The 14,652-nt window shown below is 41.0% G+C and overlaps 1 protein-coding gene across 2 annotated transcripts in view; it reads left to right on the top strand.

Moving 5' to 3' along the window:
* The window catches only part of golga5 (golgin A5), a 29,007-nt gene continuing 14,355 nt past the window's right edge, over nt 1-14,652 (top strand). Inside the window, exons 1-5 of one of the 2 annotated variants that reach the window (XM_078562212.1) lie at nt 1-193; nt 3,150-3,764; nt 6,661-6,882; nt 9,653-9,872; nt 13,481-13,604. In XM_078562212.1, the coding sequence (XP_078418338.1) occupies nt 3,185-3,764; nt 6,661-6,882; nt 9,653-9,872; nt 13,481-13,604 (1,146 nt within the window). In that variant the 5' untranslated portion in view covers nt 1-193; nt 3,150-3,184. Of the gene's footprint in view, nt 194-346; nt 467-3,149; nt 3,765-6,660; nt 6,883-9,652; nt 9,873-13,480; nt 13,605-14,652 lie in introns of those variants that run through there. The other variant, XM_078562213.1, reaches the window with a different exon arrangement.

Below are 14,652 nucleotides of genomic sequence, written 5' to 3'. Positions count from 1 at the left end.
CCTGCTGTTGGGGTCCTGACTGAGAGGTTCCGCCTTCAGCTCCACGTCTCCATCGAAGCGGAGGCGGAGCGGCCTCGGACTCTTTAAGCAGCCGGAGCCCGGCCAGAGAGCAGGAGCTCGACACATTCCCTCCCCTTCTCCCGCCCCTGGGGCTCCGCTGCGGTCAGGCTGAGCTGAGGCTATTGGAAAGCGGGTACGTGTGAAGGTGGGGTGGGGGGGGAGTTTAACTTCATCGTCCGGCCCCAGGGCCTGTTCTTCAGCTCAAGTGACACCCAGCTCGCCATTGGGCCCCTGCGTAAACACTGCGCTCGCTTTCCTTTCGTGGGGCGCGAGGGGGCTGTGCCGGTTTGCTGTGTATCACCTTTCAACACCCCCCCCCAACCTGTCTTCACGTATTCTGAGCTGTTGTGTGATTCGCATTCGGCAGAGATTGGGCCCTGTCAATCCTCAAAAACCCACATTTGATGTGAGTTAGCTCATTCCTCCTGTACATCATTGATATTCGAAAGTATTCCAGCGAACTGTACTCTGCAACAGTCTGTGGGCCCTGTTGTTAGACGTGTAAGCTGCCTGTTTCACGTTGGTTTGTTTACAGTGTCGACATCCTTAATGTAAATAAAGCACCTGCTATATCAAACGTGGCAGGATGTATAGTAACTGCACACACCTGCTTTCTGCTCTCATGCATGGCACTACATAGTCAGTCTCTAACACTCATTTTCCTGATTGTGGCTTCAAAGAGGGGGACCTAGGTGGTGGGAGATTCGCCAGTGACAGAAGTCAGAGCCAGCACGAAGGAAGATGGTTATGTCTGTTGTAGGCCAATCACCTCAGTCCCAGGACATTGCTGCAGGGCAGCATTCTGGGCCAGTCCATTACCTGTTTCATCAGTGACATATGAGGAGAGATTGAGTCGGTTAGGATTGTATTCGCTGGAGTTCAGAAGAATGAGGGGAGATCTCATAGAAACCTATAAAATTCTAACAGGACTAGACAGGGTAGATGCAGGAAGGATGTTCCCGATGGTGGGGGAGCCCAGAACCAGGGGTCACAGTCTGAGGATACGGGGTAGACCATTTAGGACTGAGATGAGGAGAAATTTCTTCACCCAGAGAGTGGTGAGCCTGTGGGATTCGCTACAACAGAAAGTAGTTGAGGCCAAAACATTGTATGTTTTCAAAAAGGGGTTGGATATAGATCTTGGGGCGAAAGGGATCAAAGGATATGGGGAAAAAGTGGGAGCAGGCTATTGAGTTGGATGATCAGCCATGATCATAATGAATGGCGGAGCAGGCTTGAAGGGCCGAATGGCCTATTCCTGCTCCTAGTTTCTATGTTTTCTGCCAGCATAAGGTCAGAAGTTTACTGATGATTGTATAATGAGGTAGATGATGCCCACATGCAACATACAGACAAGGTAACAAGTAACATTCATGCCATAAAAATGCCAAACACTCTCCACCAGGATAGCCTAACCATTTATTTCAATGACATTCCCACCACAAACTTACCAACAACTGCATTTGGGGTCGCCATTGAATAAAACCTCTACTATACAGTTAGTCTGCAAGCTTTGTAAATATTCTATTAGAAAGCCTTTAAACTCAAGGGCTGTATACATAGTTGTGATTTACTTACCGTGAGAAAATCCTTTGTGTGAACAAAGTACCAATATTGTCCATCCTGGTGTTTTTGGATTCATTTTATGCCACTTGTTTTCTGCTGTTCTGGAAGAATAACACTGCCATCCAGAAAGCTCTTGTCTTCTGATGTTGGATATGGTGGTGTATAATCACATTCCCTCTGCTGTCTGGTGTAGATCCTCTTAAAAGTATTCATTGATAACTGGTGTTTAAGGCAGCGGTGCAACTTGTGAATGAACATCTGCTTCATAAGTTTACTTAGCATTTAAATACAACACAATTTCTATTCCAACTAACTCAAGATCCAGGAGTGCCAAACCATTTTGAAGCTGTGTGTGGAATACAGTAATAGCCTTGTATCTTATTAAACAAGATGAACATTTGTGTCTCTGATTGTTATGTTTTTGTTTCTAGCTTTTGTTATTGTTTAACCTTTAATATGCTTTTAAAAAAAAACAAAGACGTAATATGAATGTATACTTCATCAGGTGAAGGATTTGGTGTTTGGGGTAGTTTCATTTGGATGACTTTCCTAATTTTCTTTGATTTGTTATTTCACCTATTTTTCTGGAACCTGCTTTTGGTTCTTTGCTCTTTTGTATTTCTGTCTGAATATTTATTCTTCACTATAGTATTTTGATTTTATTGCAGCATTCTATTACCAGATGACTGATTTCCATCACTTTGCGATATTAATTTAGTTGCACTATTTTTATGTTTCCTTGTTTTGATATCCCTTGCATAAATGATGTTGGGTCTTGGCCAGCTTGACTCAATTGACTTGAGTGTCTGGGTCAGAGGGATGTTGATTCAAATAGAGGTCATATTCTTTCTTGGTCGTATTATTGTGATAACTTCAAGCATTTTTCAAGTGATAGTAAACAGGTTCATCAGTCCATTCAGGTGGATGCTAAAGATTCCAGGGCATGCTATTGCCCTGACCATCATCTGTTTCTCAAGTATTGCTACCAAAAGAATCGGATTAACTAATCATTAGTCTCTTTGCTGCCTGTTTATGGGGCATTGCTATTGCTAAATGTCTCCAAAGAAAAACTTGTGTGAAGTGCTTTGCACTGTTTAAGTGCATGTGACATTTGATGAAAGGTACAAACAATGATAAGAAATACAATCTTAAGTTTATATCTATATTTTTTCGGCATTATCCAGTGGAAATCAGTGGTGCATTTTAAAATGCTTCATCATTATGGTGAATGGGTCAGATTAATATTTCCCCCTTCACCCCAAGAGACTAATCACATTAATACCATGATCATTGGGTAGTTTGTATTCTGTAATTTAGTTTTATTTTGTATTGATTTAGTACTGGAAGTGTTAGCACCCTGCTCATAATTCAGCAGAAATTTTTATCATCTTGAGAAAGCAGAAATTGGCATGTAATATTCTACACTTTATGGAGCCACTGCTGATCCATTATTTTGATTAGTTTCTTTTAACCATTTCTTGGTAATTGGATTAAAACTATACTTTATGTTCTTTTGTGAATAGGTCATGTGATACTTCAGCTCTAACACCAGTTCAGGATGTCATGGTTGGTTGAGCTTGCAGGGAAGGCAGAGGACTTCTTGAATAAAGTGGACCAGGGGGCAGCAGCAGCACTACTAACTACGCCCGTTGAAAATGTGGCTCCAACACACACAATCAATGCTGAAGCCAGTTCTTCCAGCCAATATTCTGCCCTGAATCAGCTGGGTAATAAGCCTGATCACCAAGTCCACTCTAATATTAGTTATGTCTCCTCTGCTGCTGGGAACATTAAGAGACAAAAGACCACCCTGCTTGCTGGAGCTTCTAATGTATCCTCACCATCACGGACCTTTGAAGTTACAGCCGGTGCACCTGCAAGCTCTTCTCTAAGCAGACCCTCAATGCAGTTTGTCAGACCAAAAAAGACTGAGCCAAATGATGACCAACTCTTTGATTTCTTAAATAGTTCGGAAAAGTCATTAAATGGAAGGGTGGACAACAAACGCGAAACAACGAAGCCTTCCACACCAAAAAGTCATTCCCGAACTTCCAGTCTGAGTTCAGTATCTGCTTGCACCATTAATATGAAAACAGCTGAAGAGGGCATTGTCAAGGAGGACTCTGCTGATGGACCTGGTATGAAATAGTTTGAATAAAATAAATCATTGTGTTTCTCTTTACCAATAACTTCCGATTTTCTGTACATCATGCAAAATGTTTGGATTTCTTGTGGTCGCACACTACTATAATTTAAATGCTATTTTGCCAAATTTCAAAATTAGAACATTCCTTTCGTTGTGGGTGGGAAACCTGGATGGTGCAATTAGTTTGCTCATTGTTTTTTTTCAAGGGATCTGTAACCAAATCTAATACAAAACCAGTTGAATGAAGGCCTCTTTCTGTTTTGTTGAACTGCTCTTACATAAATTAGTTCAGACAGTCGCAACCTATTTCCACTTCATATAGCGCAAACCTGTGCGAATTTTAATCTGACTCAGACACCATCAGAATGGCTGATGTAGGAAATTAAGGCAGGTATGATCGGAAGCAGGGAATAAAGCATTATAGAAACAAAGTGTTGCTCTCCCTCTGCCTAAGCTATGCGGGCGCTTTCATGTGACAGAAGTGGAAAGGCATTCCATTCCCCAAACTTTTAGAAGGAATAAAGCAAATTGAAATGGCACCATTTTTGAGAAGATCCTTGGAGACAAAGGACTGCAGACACTGCTTTGAGTTAGTTTTATTTTTCTCCCTCCTTCCCTTAGGAAAGGAGAAAAAAAATCCTTGGGTGGAATTTTCCGCATTCACCCACTGCTGGGATCTTCCGGTCCTGCCGCAAGTCAATGGACTTCTGGCTGGGGCACCACCAAGCCCATGACGGGGCTGGGATTTGGCCTACATGTGACTCCAGGCCCACAGTAAAGTGGTTCACTCTTAACTGCCCTCTGAAATGGCCTAGCAAGGCGCTTAGTTCAAGGGTAATTAGGGATGGGAAACAAATGCTGGCCTTGCCAGCAGTGCCCATATCCCATGACAGAATAAAATAAAAGTTGAAGTTCAGAAAAGACAGGGAATATTATTAGGCACAATGCTTTGCATATCTGTTTTGTCCGTAACCTAAACATCTTTGTACATAATTTCCATTAAGAGGTGACTTGAGTATAATCCTTGCTGTATAGTGAGAACTAAAGGCCTCTCCTTTCATCAATAATCAGAGAATGGTGCAATTAATCTAAATGTATACTAATTTAACAGTCTGGTCAACCCTGTTGTATAATTAGTGCTGTTAAAAGTTCTCTGATTAAAGTCAGCAGAATGTATAATAGTTTGCTAAGAGGAATAGTTGAGACACTTGAAACTTTTAAGGGGAAATCAAATAAATATTTGAAGCAGAAGATGGGAGAGAGCGGATTAATTTTTGGATTACCCTAACATTAAGCCAGCAGAGATGAGAACGGAATCCTCCTGTACTGTAAACGTTTCTCTTTCTAAGGCATTAATCTGATCAAGGGCTCCAGATTTCATGAACCTCTGAAGTTAAGAGCACTGGTTATGAGATTGTGTTACAGTCTAGAATTCGTTTGAGTTTTTAATATCTGTCATTACCAGAAATTTCCTGTAGTGGCTTTTATTAAGATATGTATGAGCCACATGCCTTTTTCAGTTAACTGACAGTAGCTCTCAATCTGCACATGATACAACCAAGATTATCAAGAATTAAGATAAAAGCAAAATACTGTGGATGCTGTAAATCTGAAATAAAAACAATAATAGATAGATGCTGTCAGACCTGCTGAGTTTTTCTAGCAAAACCCCTTTGTCCTTTTGGCTATGACATCTTTGGCAATCTTTTCTTTGCCTCCACCTATCACTGGCCCTCTATCCAGATCTACCTGTCCCACCCCCCTCTACCAGCTTATATTCCACCTCATTTCTCTATTTCCTTAGTTCTGATGAAGAGTCATACGGACTCGAAACGTTAACTGTGTTCCTCTCCGCAGATGCTGTCAGACCTGCTGAGTTTTTCCAGTTATTTTTGTTTTTGTTATCAAGAATTAATTCCACTTGACTGCCAGGAAATCATGTGTATTATGCTAATCCTTAGAGACCCCAAGTGTTTACTTTGCTTCTATTTGTCCCACCTCTAGCACCTTAGAAGTGACCTCATGCATGGAGTAACTGTTGCCTAGTCTCAATCCCATAAACCTGACCACAGTTTCTTAATTGGCAGTGAGGGCCACACAGCAGTGATTTGGGTTGGCGTGGGGGTGGGGGCATGGATGGATACAGAATGAGGTCTACCTTTTTTTAAGGGCAGGAGTAACTGGTTTCTGGCCTGAAGTTTTGAAATAGACCAGAAACGCTGTTACCAATTCAAGTATTGCAAAATTTGATTATGTGCACAATATAATGAAATACTGGCATTGTAAAAGATTATGGTTTCCTATTCTGTTTTTTTGCCTTTTTTTGAACCTGGATTCTAGTGGGCCAAAGAAAGCATGTACATATGGCTGGCAGAATGAATTTAGAACTTGCATGTTACTCTTCTTTTTCCCTAATTGAACATTGGAGATTAGCAAATTTTACAAGATTTCACTTCCACCATGATGCCTTATTTGGTGGGGAACACAGATTGCAGAGTCGGACACAGTGATCAGCATTGCTGATTCTGCACCATTTTTTCCTATCATTAAAATTAATCAGAAAATTAGGAATGCTGTTAGTCAGCTGTGAAACCCTCCCCTCCCCAAAACACCCCAGTTACCCATCCACAGTCCCATTACATAAGGCTACTCAGCAAGTGCCTTGCAAAGTTTAATCCTGAAATGTTTTGCACAGTGTCCAGATCTGGATTGGCACTGTGGTAGGTTACTGAACTGTCTGTGAAGCGAATTTTGAAATATCAATGCCGGCTGATATTGTAAAGGTTATCTATAATGTTGTATATGGAAATCAGACAAGCCTTAAAGTGTAAAATAAATTTTCATACTTGATTTTTATTTTTACTGATTACTGTTTTGAATATTTACAGATGCCTCAGAAAGCTCAAATGTGAGTCAAGATGACCAAATTGAGTCTTCAAAAGAGCAACCACTAAGTAATACAGCCAGCATAAGTTTTTCAGCTAAAGATGACAGTCAGTCACTGGAGCTATCGAATCTTCGGCTTGAGAACCAGTTGCTGCGGAGCGAGGTCTCCTCTTTGAACCAAGAAATGGCTTCATTGATTGAGAGATCAAAGCAAACACAGGAAGGTATGACCAGAATAGTAGCTTTGGGCCTCTCAGAATGCCGTGGTTATCTGTATCCATGACTTGCTGAAAGGGGAAAAAATAGCCCCCTATAAGTACCAATTATGTAATTGGGATTCTAGCTTAAGGGTTTCTATTTGCACAAATTATTTAGTCCATAATTTGGGTTCAAAAAGAGGAAATGCTTTAACTGCTTCCCTCTAGCTTTTGTTTGTTGTGCGCGGCCAGCTTGTAGCACTGTATGACCCCATCAAGATAAACACGTGGCCTTGCATTACATGACCTCTTTATTCCCACTTGCTGTGCGTCTGTGCACCCACACACTTAGGGCGAACATTCATCGTCATGGTTATCAAGGCTGACGTGTGGCATAAGTGAACTGCAAGCAAATGCAGGCTTAAAAACATAAAGCCAAAGTATCATTTGGCTCCAGGAAAGTGATTTGTTTTCATCACTGGGTTATGTTCTGGCAGAAATTGTTCAAATTCAAATAGAGAGTTAATAAGAACAGAAAAGAAGGCTAGTTTGCTCAGCAACGGGATTATGTTTGGAGGATACATTTTTGAAAATTAGTTGCTTGTTAAATGTATCATGCAACATTGTACCAAGCCATGCACACAAGAAAGATCCCAGATTTGATGGGGTTGGGGTTGGGGGTGGGGGCAGGGGGCTGAGGTTAACTCCAAGAGCAGGTGGATTTGGGGCAGGTGGGAAAGAGCAATTGTAAAAAAATTTCAAATCCTCCCCTTTCTGGTGATCAGTTCGCCCTCAGGATGTGGATGGGTCATTTGAAATCTTTTAAGGGGTGTGCCTCTATTTTTACATGATTTTTTTACTTTTATTGTATTTTGGCTGGGTTTTCCAGATCTCAGTAGGCAAGATGGTCCATAAACAGTGCTGCTTGTGGGCCAAGAGAACCAGGAATGCTTTCCTTCAGTTCCAGCAAGGAAACTTCTTTACAGACCACATGTTCTTCATGATGATCTCAGTAATCTCCACAATCTTCCCCCATCCCCAATCTCTCCTTTCCTCAATCCCCCCATTTCACTGCCTTGCTGCAGGCTTTCCTGTCCAACAGGGAACCCTGCTGGCTGTCAGACAGGAAACTTGCAGAAAAATTTAAGAGCTGTCTTGTTGTTTATTTCATAAGATGCCCAGGAAGTTCTTACTTCCAGGTTTCCTGTCCAAATATCCTTATTGTGCTCTCTCTCTCTGACCGCAAATAATTAACAGGACCATGGTCTTTGCTGAGCTAGTGGACCTCAACTTGAGTAATGGTACCGAGTACCATAATTGGCTTCAACCAGTGTTTTCTCTTGACATATAGGCTTATTTGGCAAATTAATGACATTATACGATGGGACCAATGGTCATTAAACCAATAAATTTTAATGTTGTGCAACATATCCTTGTTATATTCTTGAACTGCTGCCTTAAATTACTGTGACAGCTGCAACCACGAGCGGCTGATGTGTGACCATGTGCATTTCACTTCATATTTTATAGATCAAAAGCTTTCTGCCAACAGATTCCTTTAGTCTTTGTACTGACGGTTGTTTTTCACAGTTGAGGTAGATGTAGAAAATTTCTCACACCCACCATTTTGCTTCACTGCTATCTTAGTGATTACACTGATCTCAGCATCCTTGGGCTAGGGAGAGGAAAGACAGCCAGGTTTGCTGATTCTGTCAGCAGTCCAGTAAACCTCTTCTATAAAGTACACAAATGTGGACTTCAGATGAGAAAGATGGGAATAAGCTCAACTACAATGTTTCCCCTTAGGCAGCAGCTATTCACAGTCTGCTCTAGCTTGTCTAGATTTACAAGAGATGAATAATCACGCAGTAAAGTAGTGGAGTGTTGCCGACATCCAAAAGGTTTTTTGCCAACATAAGTCAGTGTCTCAGAGAGGGAGGTGGAACCCATTGGTGGCTGCTGCTATCTACAAAGCCATAGCGTGAATTAAACAGAATTCCAGGCTCTGTATGCTCTCGAGCAACACTTCCTGGTTTCATTGAGGGTGATAATACCATTGGACGTGTGAAAAGTATCGCGAGAAACAATAGCTTGGTTGAATTTACAGACAGTGCAGGAAACCTTGATGGACCAGTTAGAATGTAGGGAAATTACATAAATTAATTTTCCACATCGTAAGTTTGACTGAAGTTCCATTTACATTGTCAACTTGCCTTGCAACAACAAAAAACAAAACAAATAAAATGATGAATTATATCACAAAAGCAATAACTTGTAAGTTTGTAGTATGTCAGACCATACCTTGACCACTGTTCACTTTTGGCCTCCAAAATATGAGGGAAGCACCGATGTGATGAATGCAGTGCAGAGAACAGCGTCGCTGATCCCTGGAACCAGGAGGTTTAAGTACAAAAAAATTGGAAAGACTGTGTCTCTTTAGACCTGAAAGGAGAGGACTGAGAGAGGACCTCATATAGAAGTATGTAAGATATTAAATGGCATAGATACGTAAACCAGGAGCACTACTTTAAGGTAAACCAAGACACTAATATAAGGGGCATCAACTAAAATTGATGTAAGAACACTTAAGAGAAGGTGGGAACAATTTTTTCACGCAAAGAGTGATAAAGACTTGGAAAGTCCCTCTACGTATAGTTATATAGCTATAAACCCTGAATTAATTCAAGATTATATTTGGGGAGGACACTAATGTTTGGATGTGCTTGGGTAGGACAAATGGCCTCCTTCATCGGTATTTTGGTCTAATTGTTTCTTTCTAAATATTTTTGTTTCTAAGAGTTCAATAAAGCCAGAAAACAGATTGAGAAATGGAATACTGAAAACTCGAAGTCTGACAGAATAGGTAGGGAACTGCGTTCCCATGTGGATGATCTGAATGAGGTGCTGAGTGCCAAGGATTCTCAGCTGGCTGTGCTCAAAGTGAGACTGGAAGAGGCAGATCAGCTTCTGAAGGCGCGTAATGAAGCACTGGAGCTACTTCACAATGAAAGAAACAGGTTTTAATGAATTTATTGGCATGTACATTTTTCATTGGACGCTTATTTCCAATCTAGTGCACAGCTCATAAAAGGGACTGGAGTTTACATGGTGCAAAGAATTTGAACGCTGATTCAAATCCAGTGAGGACAATTCGTATAAACTCATCAAATCTCGGTGACAAAATGCAATGAATTAGTATATCGAAGAATGCTCTTTCAAGGTTGGGGTAGTGCCACATTACATTGGGAAATTCCCATCTGCTTTTGACTTTGGCTGTATCTGGTTCAGGATTACCTAAAATGAATTGCATGTCAGAAAATTATCCCATCCCCTATTGCCCGCAACTTGAGCAAAAATATATTCTGCCAGATATTGCATAAGTTTTTAAAAAATATATAAACAAAAGGTCATTAGCCTATTACCCTTCAGACTTGCAGCATGGTGAGGGAACCTCCTGTTTTCCTTAGGTAAACGAGCATTTTTGTTCATTCTTTGTGATGGTACAATAGAAGTAATAGGAAGTATGCAAACATAAAAAATACCTTCAAACTTGTAATGTTGACCCTGAACTGCCTAAACGAAACCCCAAAACACTCTTCTACATTAAAATTTAAATAAATTCTTCCTTCCTTCCGTTGGCTTCTTCATCATGCTATAAAATTTGAAGAAAGTGTTTTATTCTCTAATATATCTGTTATACTAATTTTCTTGTTCTGGCTTCCTACTTCCGTTGTTGATTTTTTTTTCTTTGGAACTGAGAGCAACCTTTTAAGAGGCAACTTTTTCCAGCCAGTTGAAATTCTAGATTCTGAAGATTGACATGGTTGCATCAAGGGTTGACTATCCTAGGCTAGTATCATAGACATTTACAAACCTAAATACTCACTAGAAAATGTTGCGACTTTTTATATATTTCACCACACCTCTGCATGGCAATCCATACTTAACAATTATAACAACAGCAACTTGCATTTATATATTGCCATTAAGGTAGTAAAAAAACCCAAGGCACTTCACAGGAGTGTTATTAAACAAAATTTGACACTGTGAAAAGGCGATTTTAGGGCCAGTGATCCAAACCATGGTCAAAAGAGATAGGTTTTACAGTATTAGAGGAAGAAAGAGAAGAGGCTGGAGGGAGTAGGGGTGGAAGTTCCAGTGCTTGGGGTCTTAGTAGCTGAAGGCATGGCTGCCAATGGTGGAGTGATTAAAATTTGGGATGCTCAGGGCCAGAATTAGAGGAGCTCAGACATCTCGGACAGTTGTTGGTTGGGGGTGATTACAGAAGTAGAGAAAGGTGAGGTCAAAGAGGGCTTTGAAATCGAGGAAGAGAATTTTAATATTAAAGCATTGCTTAACTGGAAGGCAATATAGGTCAGCGAGCACAGGGCGAGGGGTGAATAGGAGTTCATGCAAGTTAGGAATGGAGTTGCTGGCCAGGGAATGGAGTTTATGGCAGGCATGAAGACAATGGCTCTGGTATTCTCAATACTTAGTTGAAATAAAGGTCAGTTCATACGATACTGGATGTCGAATAAGCAGTCTGGCAGTTCACAAATAGTGGAGGGGTCAAGAGACGCGATAGTGAGATAGGAACTAGGTGTTGTTCATGTGCATATGGAAACTGATGCTAAATTTTGGAATGATGTTGCTGAGGGGGCAGCATGTAGATGAAAAATAGTAGGGGAGGACCAAGGATAAATCCTTGGAGGACACCAGAGACAAATGTGAGAGAGGGAAGACAAGCCATTGACTTTGACTACAATTCCATAGTTGAGAACGGAGCCAAGCAAAGGCAGTTCCGCCTAGGCGGACAACAGAGAGGTGTTGGAGGAATGTGGTGTGGTCAATTTTTGTTGAAGACTGCAGATAGGTCAAGAAGGATGAGGAAGGAAAGTTTGGCACGGTAATAAAGAATGTCATTTGTGGTTTTGCAAGGGCTGTTTCATTATAGTGGTGGGACAGGAAACCTGATCAGAGAAATTGTGGGAAAGATGGACATGGATTTGGGAGGCACCAACACATTCAAGGATGTTGGAGAAGAACAGGAGGTTGGAGATGGGGTGGTAGTTTGCAAGGAAGGAGAGATTGAGTTTTTTTATTTGTTTTGGAGAAAGGAGTGATATCCGATTTGAAGAGGGCGTGGGAATAGTACCTGAGAAGAGGGAACCATGAACAATATCAGCAAACATAGGTCCCAGGAAGGGAAGTTATGTGGTTAATAGTTTAGTCAGAATAGGATTTAGGGAGCAGGAGTTGGGTCTTACTGTCAAGGTAAGCTTGGAGAGAGCAGGGCAGAAGATAAGAGAGAATCTAGAGAAAAACATGAGCTCAGGCCTAGGGCAGTAGTGAGCATTAGGGAAATTTGACCTGGTGGGCTGTGGTAAGGGAAGAAGTTCATGAGTTGCTCGCTCTTGTTAGAGGTCAGGGTAGAAGAGGTAGGGGTGGCTGATTTAAGAAGATGGTTTCTGGTGGAAAAGAGAAGCCAGGGGTTATCGTTTTACTGTTGGATAATCTTTCAATAATGAGCAGGTTGATCAATAGGGAGCAAGACCCAATAATGCTGTGCGTGGTTCAACCAGACTTGATGATGGATGGCTAGACCAGTTGTCCACCACAAGTCTCAAACCTTGGACTTAAGAGAGTGGAGATAAGGTATATACCAGGGAAACAAGGCTGAGAGAGAGCAATGGTTTTAATGGGGGCCTCAAAGAGTGTGTGTCATTTAGCAAATTGATAGCTCTAGAAATGCCATGATGAATTAATGTGGTCCAAAGGCTAGGTAGTTAGAAATTTGGAGGTACAGCAGTAAGTGACCTGAAGAAGAATTCTTTTTCCAGGGCTGGACAAAGAAAGTAGTGGGATTGGGAAAGGGAAAATGAGTGGATAGTAATCCAAGGAAATGATTAGAGATTGCCTCATCAGTGCTAGTTGCAATGAGTCTAACAAGGCCATGTGAAATGGCAGGCTCAAGGACTGACTGTGAATATGTGCAAGAGAATTTATATGGAGGGAGAGATTTAAGGAAAGGAGACTAGTGAACTCAGAAGATAGAGCAAGAAGAGTTGAGATGGAGGTTGAAATCACTGAGGATGAGAAGTTGCTGCTGAGGGAGGAAAGCCAAGAAGATATCAAAGTGAAAAACTTGTCTAATGTTTAAGTGGGGGATATGGAACAAGAATTTTAAATGAACGACGTAAAGGAACAAGGTAAAATGTTCAAAGGAGAAGTTGCCAGAGGTGTAGAGAGACAAACTGAGGAGTGATTTAAGATGAGGGCTAGACTACCACCGTGGTGGTTTGAGCAGAGCAAGTGGGCAGTGTAGCTAGGTAGGCAACATTCCTCAGCCAAGTCTCTGTCAAAGCCATGATGTTAATGTGGCCATCTATAATAAACTCGGATGGCAAGGGCTTTATTTCCAAGTGAAACATACATTCTGGAGGGGGTGCGGAGAGGGGGGTTGATAGCCAATCCATTGTCAAAGATAACAGGTCAGTGTGGGAAGCGATGGGGTATCAGTTAATCTGGTTTCCTTCCTTTTTTTCCTGTTGGACATGCTGTGCTTGTTACATGTAACATCTGGAAATCCCAGAGATAGTTTTATAATGTATTTTTCTTTTGAAAGAATACTGCAAGATCATAGTGAAGGGAGCAGCTTGCACAACCAAGCCTTACAAACGGTGCAAGAGAGGCTTCTGGAAGTGGAATCATCGCTTAAACGAGAACAAGATAATTACAATCAAATGCAGGTTTGTTTGGAGAGAAAAAATCCAATTCATGGCAGCTGAACGTCATAGATAATGTCATTTAAATATCTAGCATACTGCGTTTGCCTTGTTTGTACTCGGGATTTAACTTCACCTGGTTTGTAATTTGCATCAAACCAGGGCATGTGGTTGCACTTACTTGCAAGTCAAATGGTTTGCCATATGATGTAGTTCAAAGCTGGAAGCAGACCTAGATTCAGTAAAATTGTTTACACCAAGCTTTACCTGCATCATTGCTTTGCAAACATCTAAAGATGGAACTTTAGAAATCAAAATTTGGGAACTCAGTTTTTTTAAAAAGTATCAAACTTTGGTAAGCGGGTTATCCTTGTGCTGTTTAAGTCCCATCCCTGCCCTGTACCTTGTCTGCCATTACAAAAAGAAGCCAAATACAAAAAAAAGGGGTTTCACAATTTTGGTTATTCAGAATATTTTTCTTTGCAAATGCCACCTACTCTGGATGTTGTAAATCTGAGTTGGGATGCTGGCAGTTTGCAAAGCCTGTAGTGGTGAAAAAATATGGCTGCCACCTGCCAACTTTCCACTCTCCCTGTTAGTGATTTGACCTGACTTGTGTTGATTTAAGCTGTATATTTCATCATTGTATAATGGTGTAGGGAAACATGTAAAAAAAAACATGTAGATATATACCATTTTTAAAAATAAACTTTTTGCTTTTTTAAAGGTGATGTAATAATTGACTGGAATTAGTAATAGACTGGGACAATCAAATTGGCAAGAGTGGTCTAGAAGATGAGTTTGTAGATTGTTCTTGTGACAGTTTCCTGGAGCAATAAGCTGTGGAACCTACTCGGGATAAAGCTATCTTAGGTCAAGTATTGTGCACCTAGGCAGGGTTAATTAGTAGTGTTGTAGGCAAAGATTCACTGGGAAATAGTGACCATGATACCACTGAATTCCATGTTAAGTGACGTACTCCAATCACAAACACGAATCTTAAACTTAAGCAAAGCCAATTACATAGACTAGAAGGGAGAACTGGCTGCAGTTGATTGGTTAAATAGGTTAG

Source organism: Cetorhinus maximus, chromosome 18 (assembly GCF_964194155.1).
Source record: "Cetorhinus maximus chromosome 18, sCetMax3.hap1.1, whole genome shotgun sequence".
Classification (NCBI taxonomy): domain Eukaryota; kingdom Metazoa; phylum Chordata; class Chondrichthyes; order Lamniformes; family Cetorhinidae; genus Cetorhinus; species Cetorhinus maximus.
The sequence above is the reverse complement of the archived record's forward strand: the minus strand, read 5'-3'. Positions and strand labels throughout refer to the sequence as shown.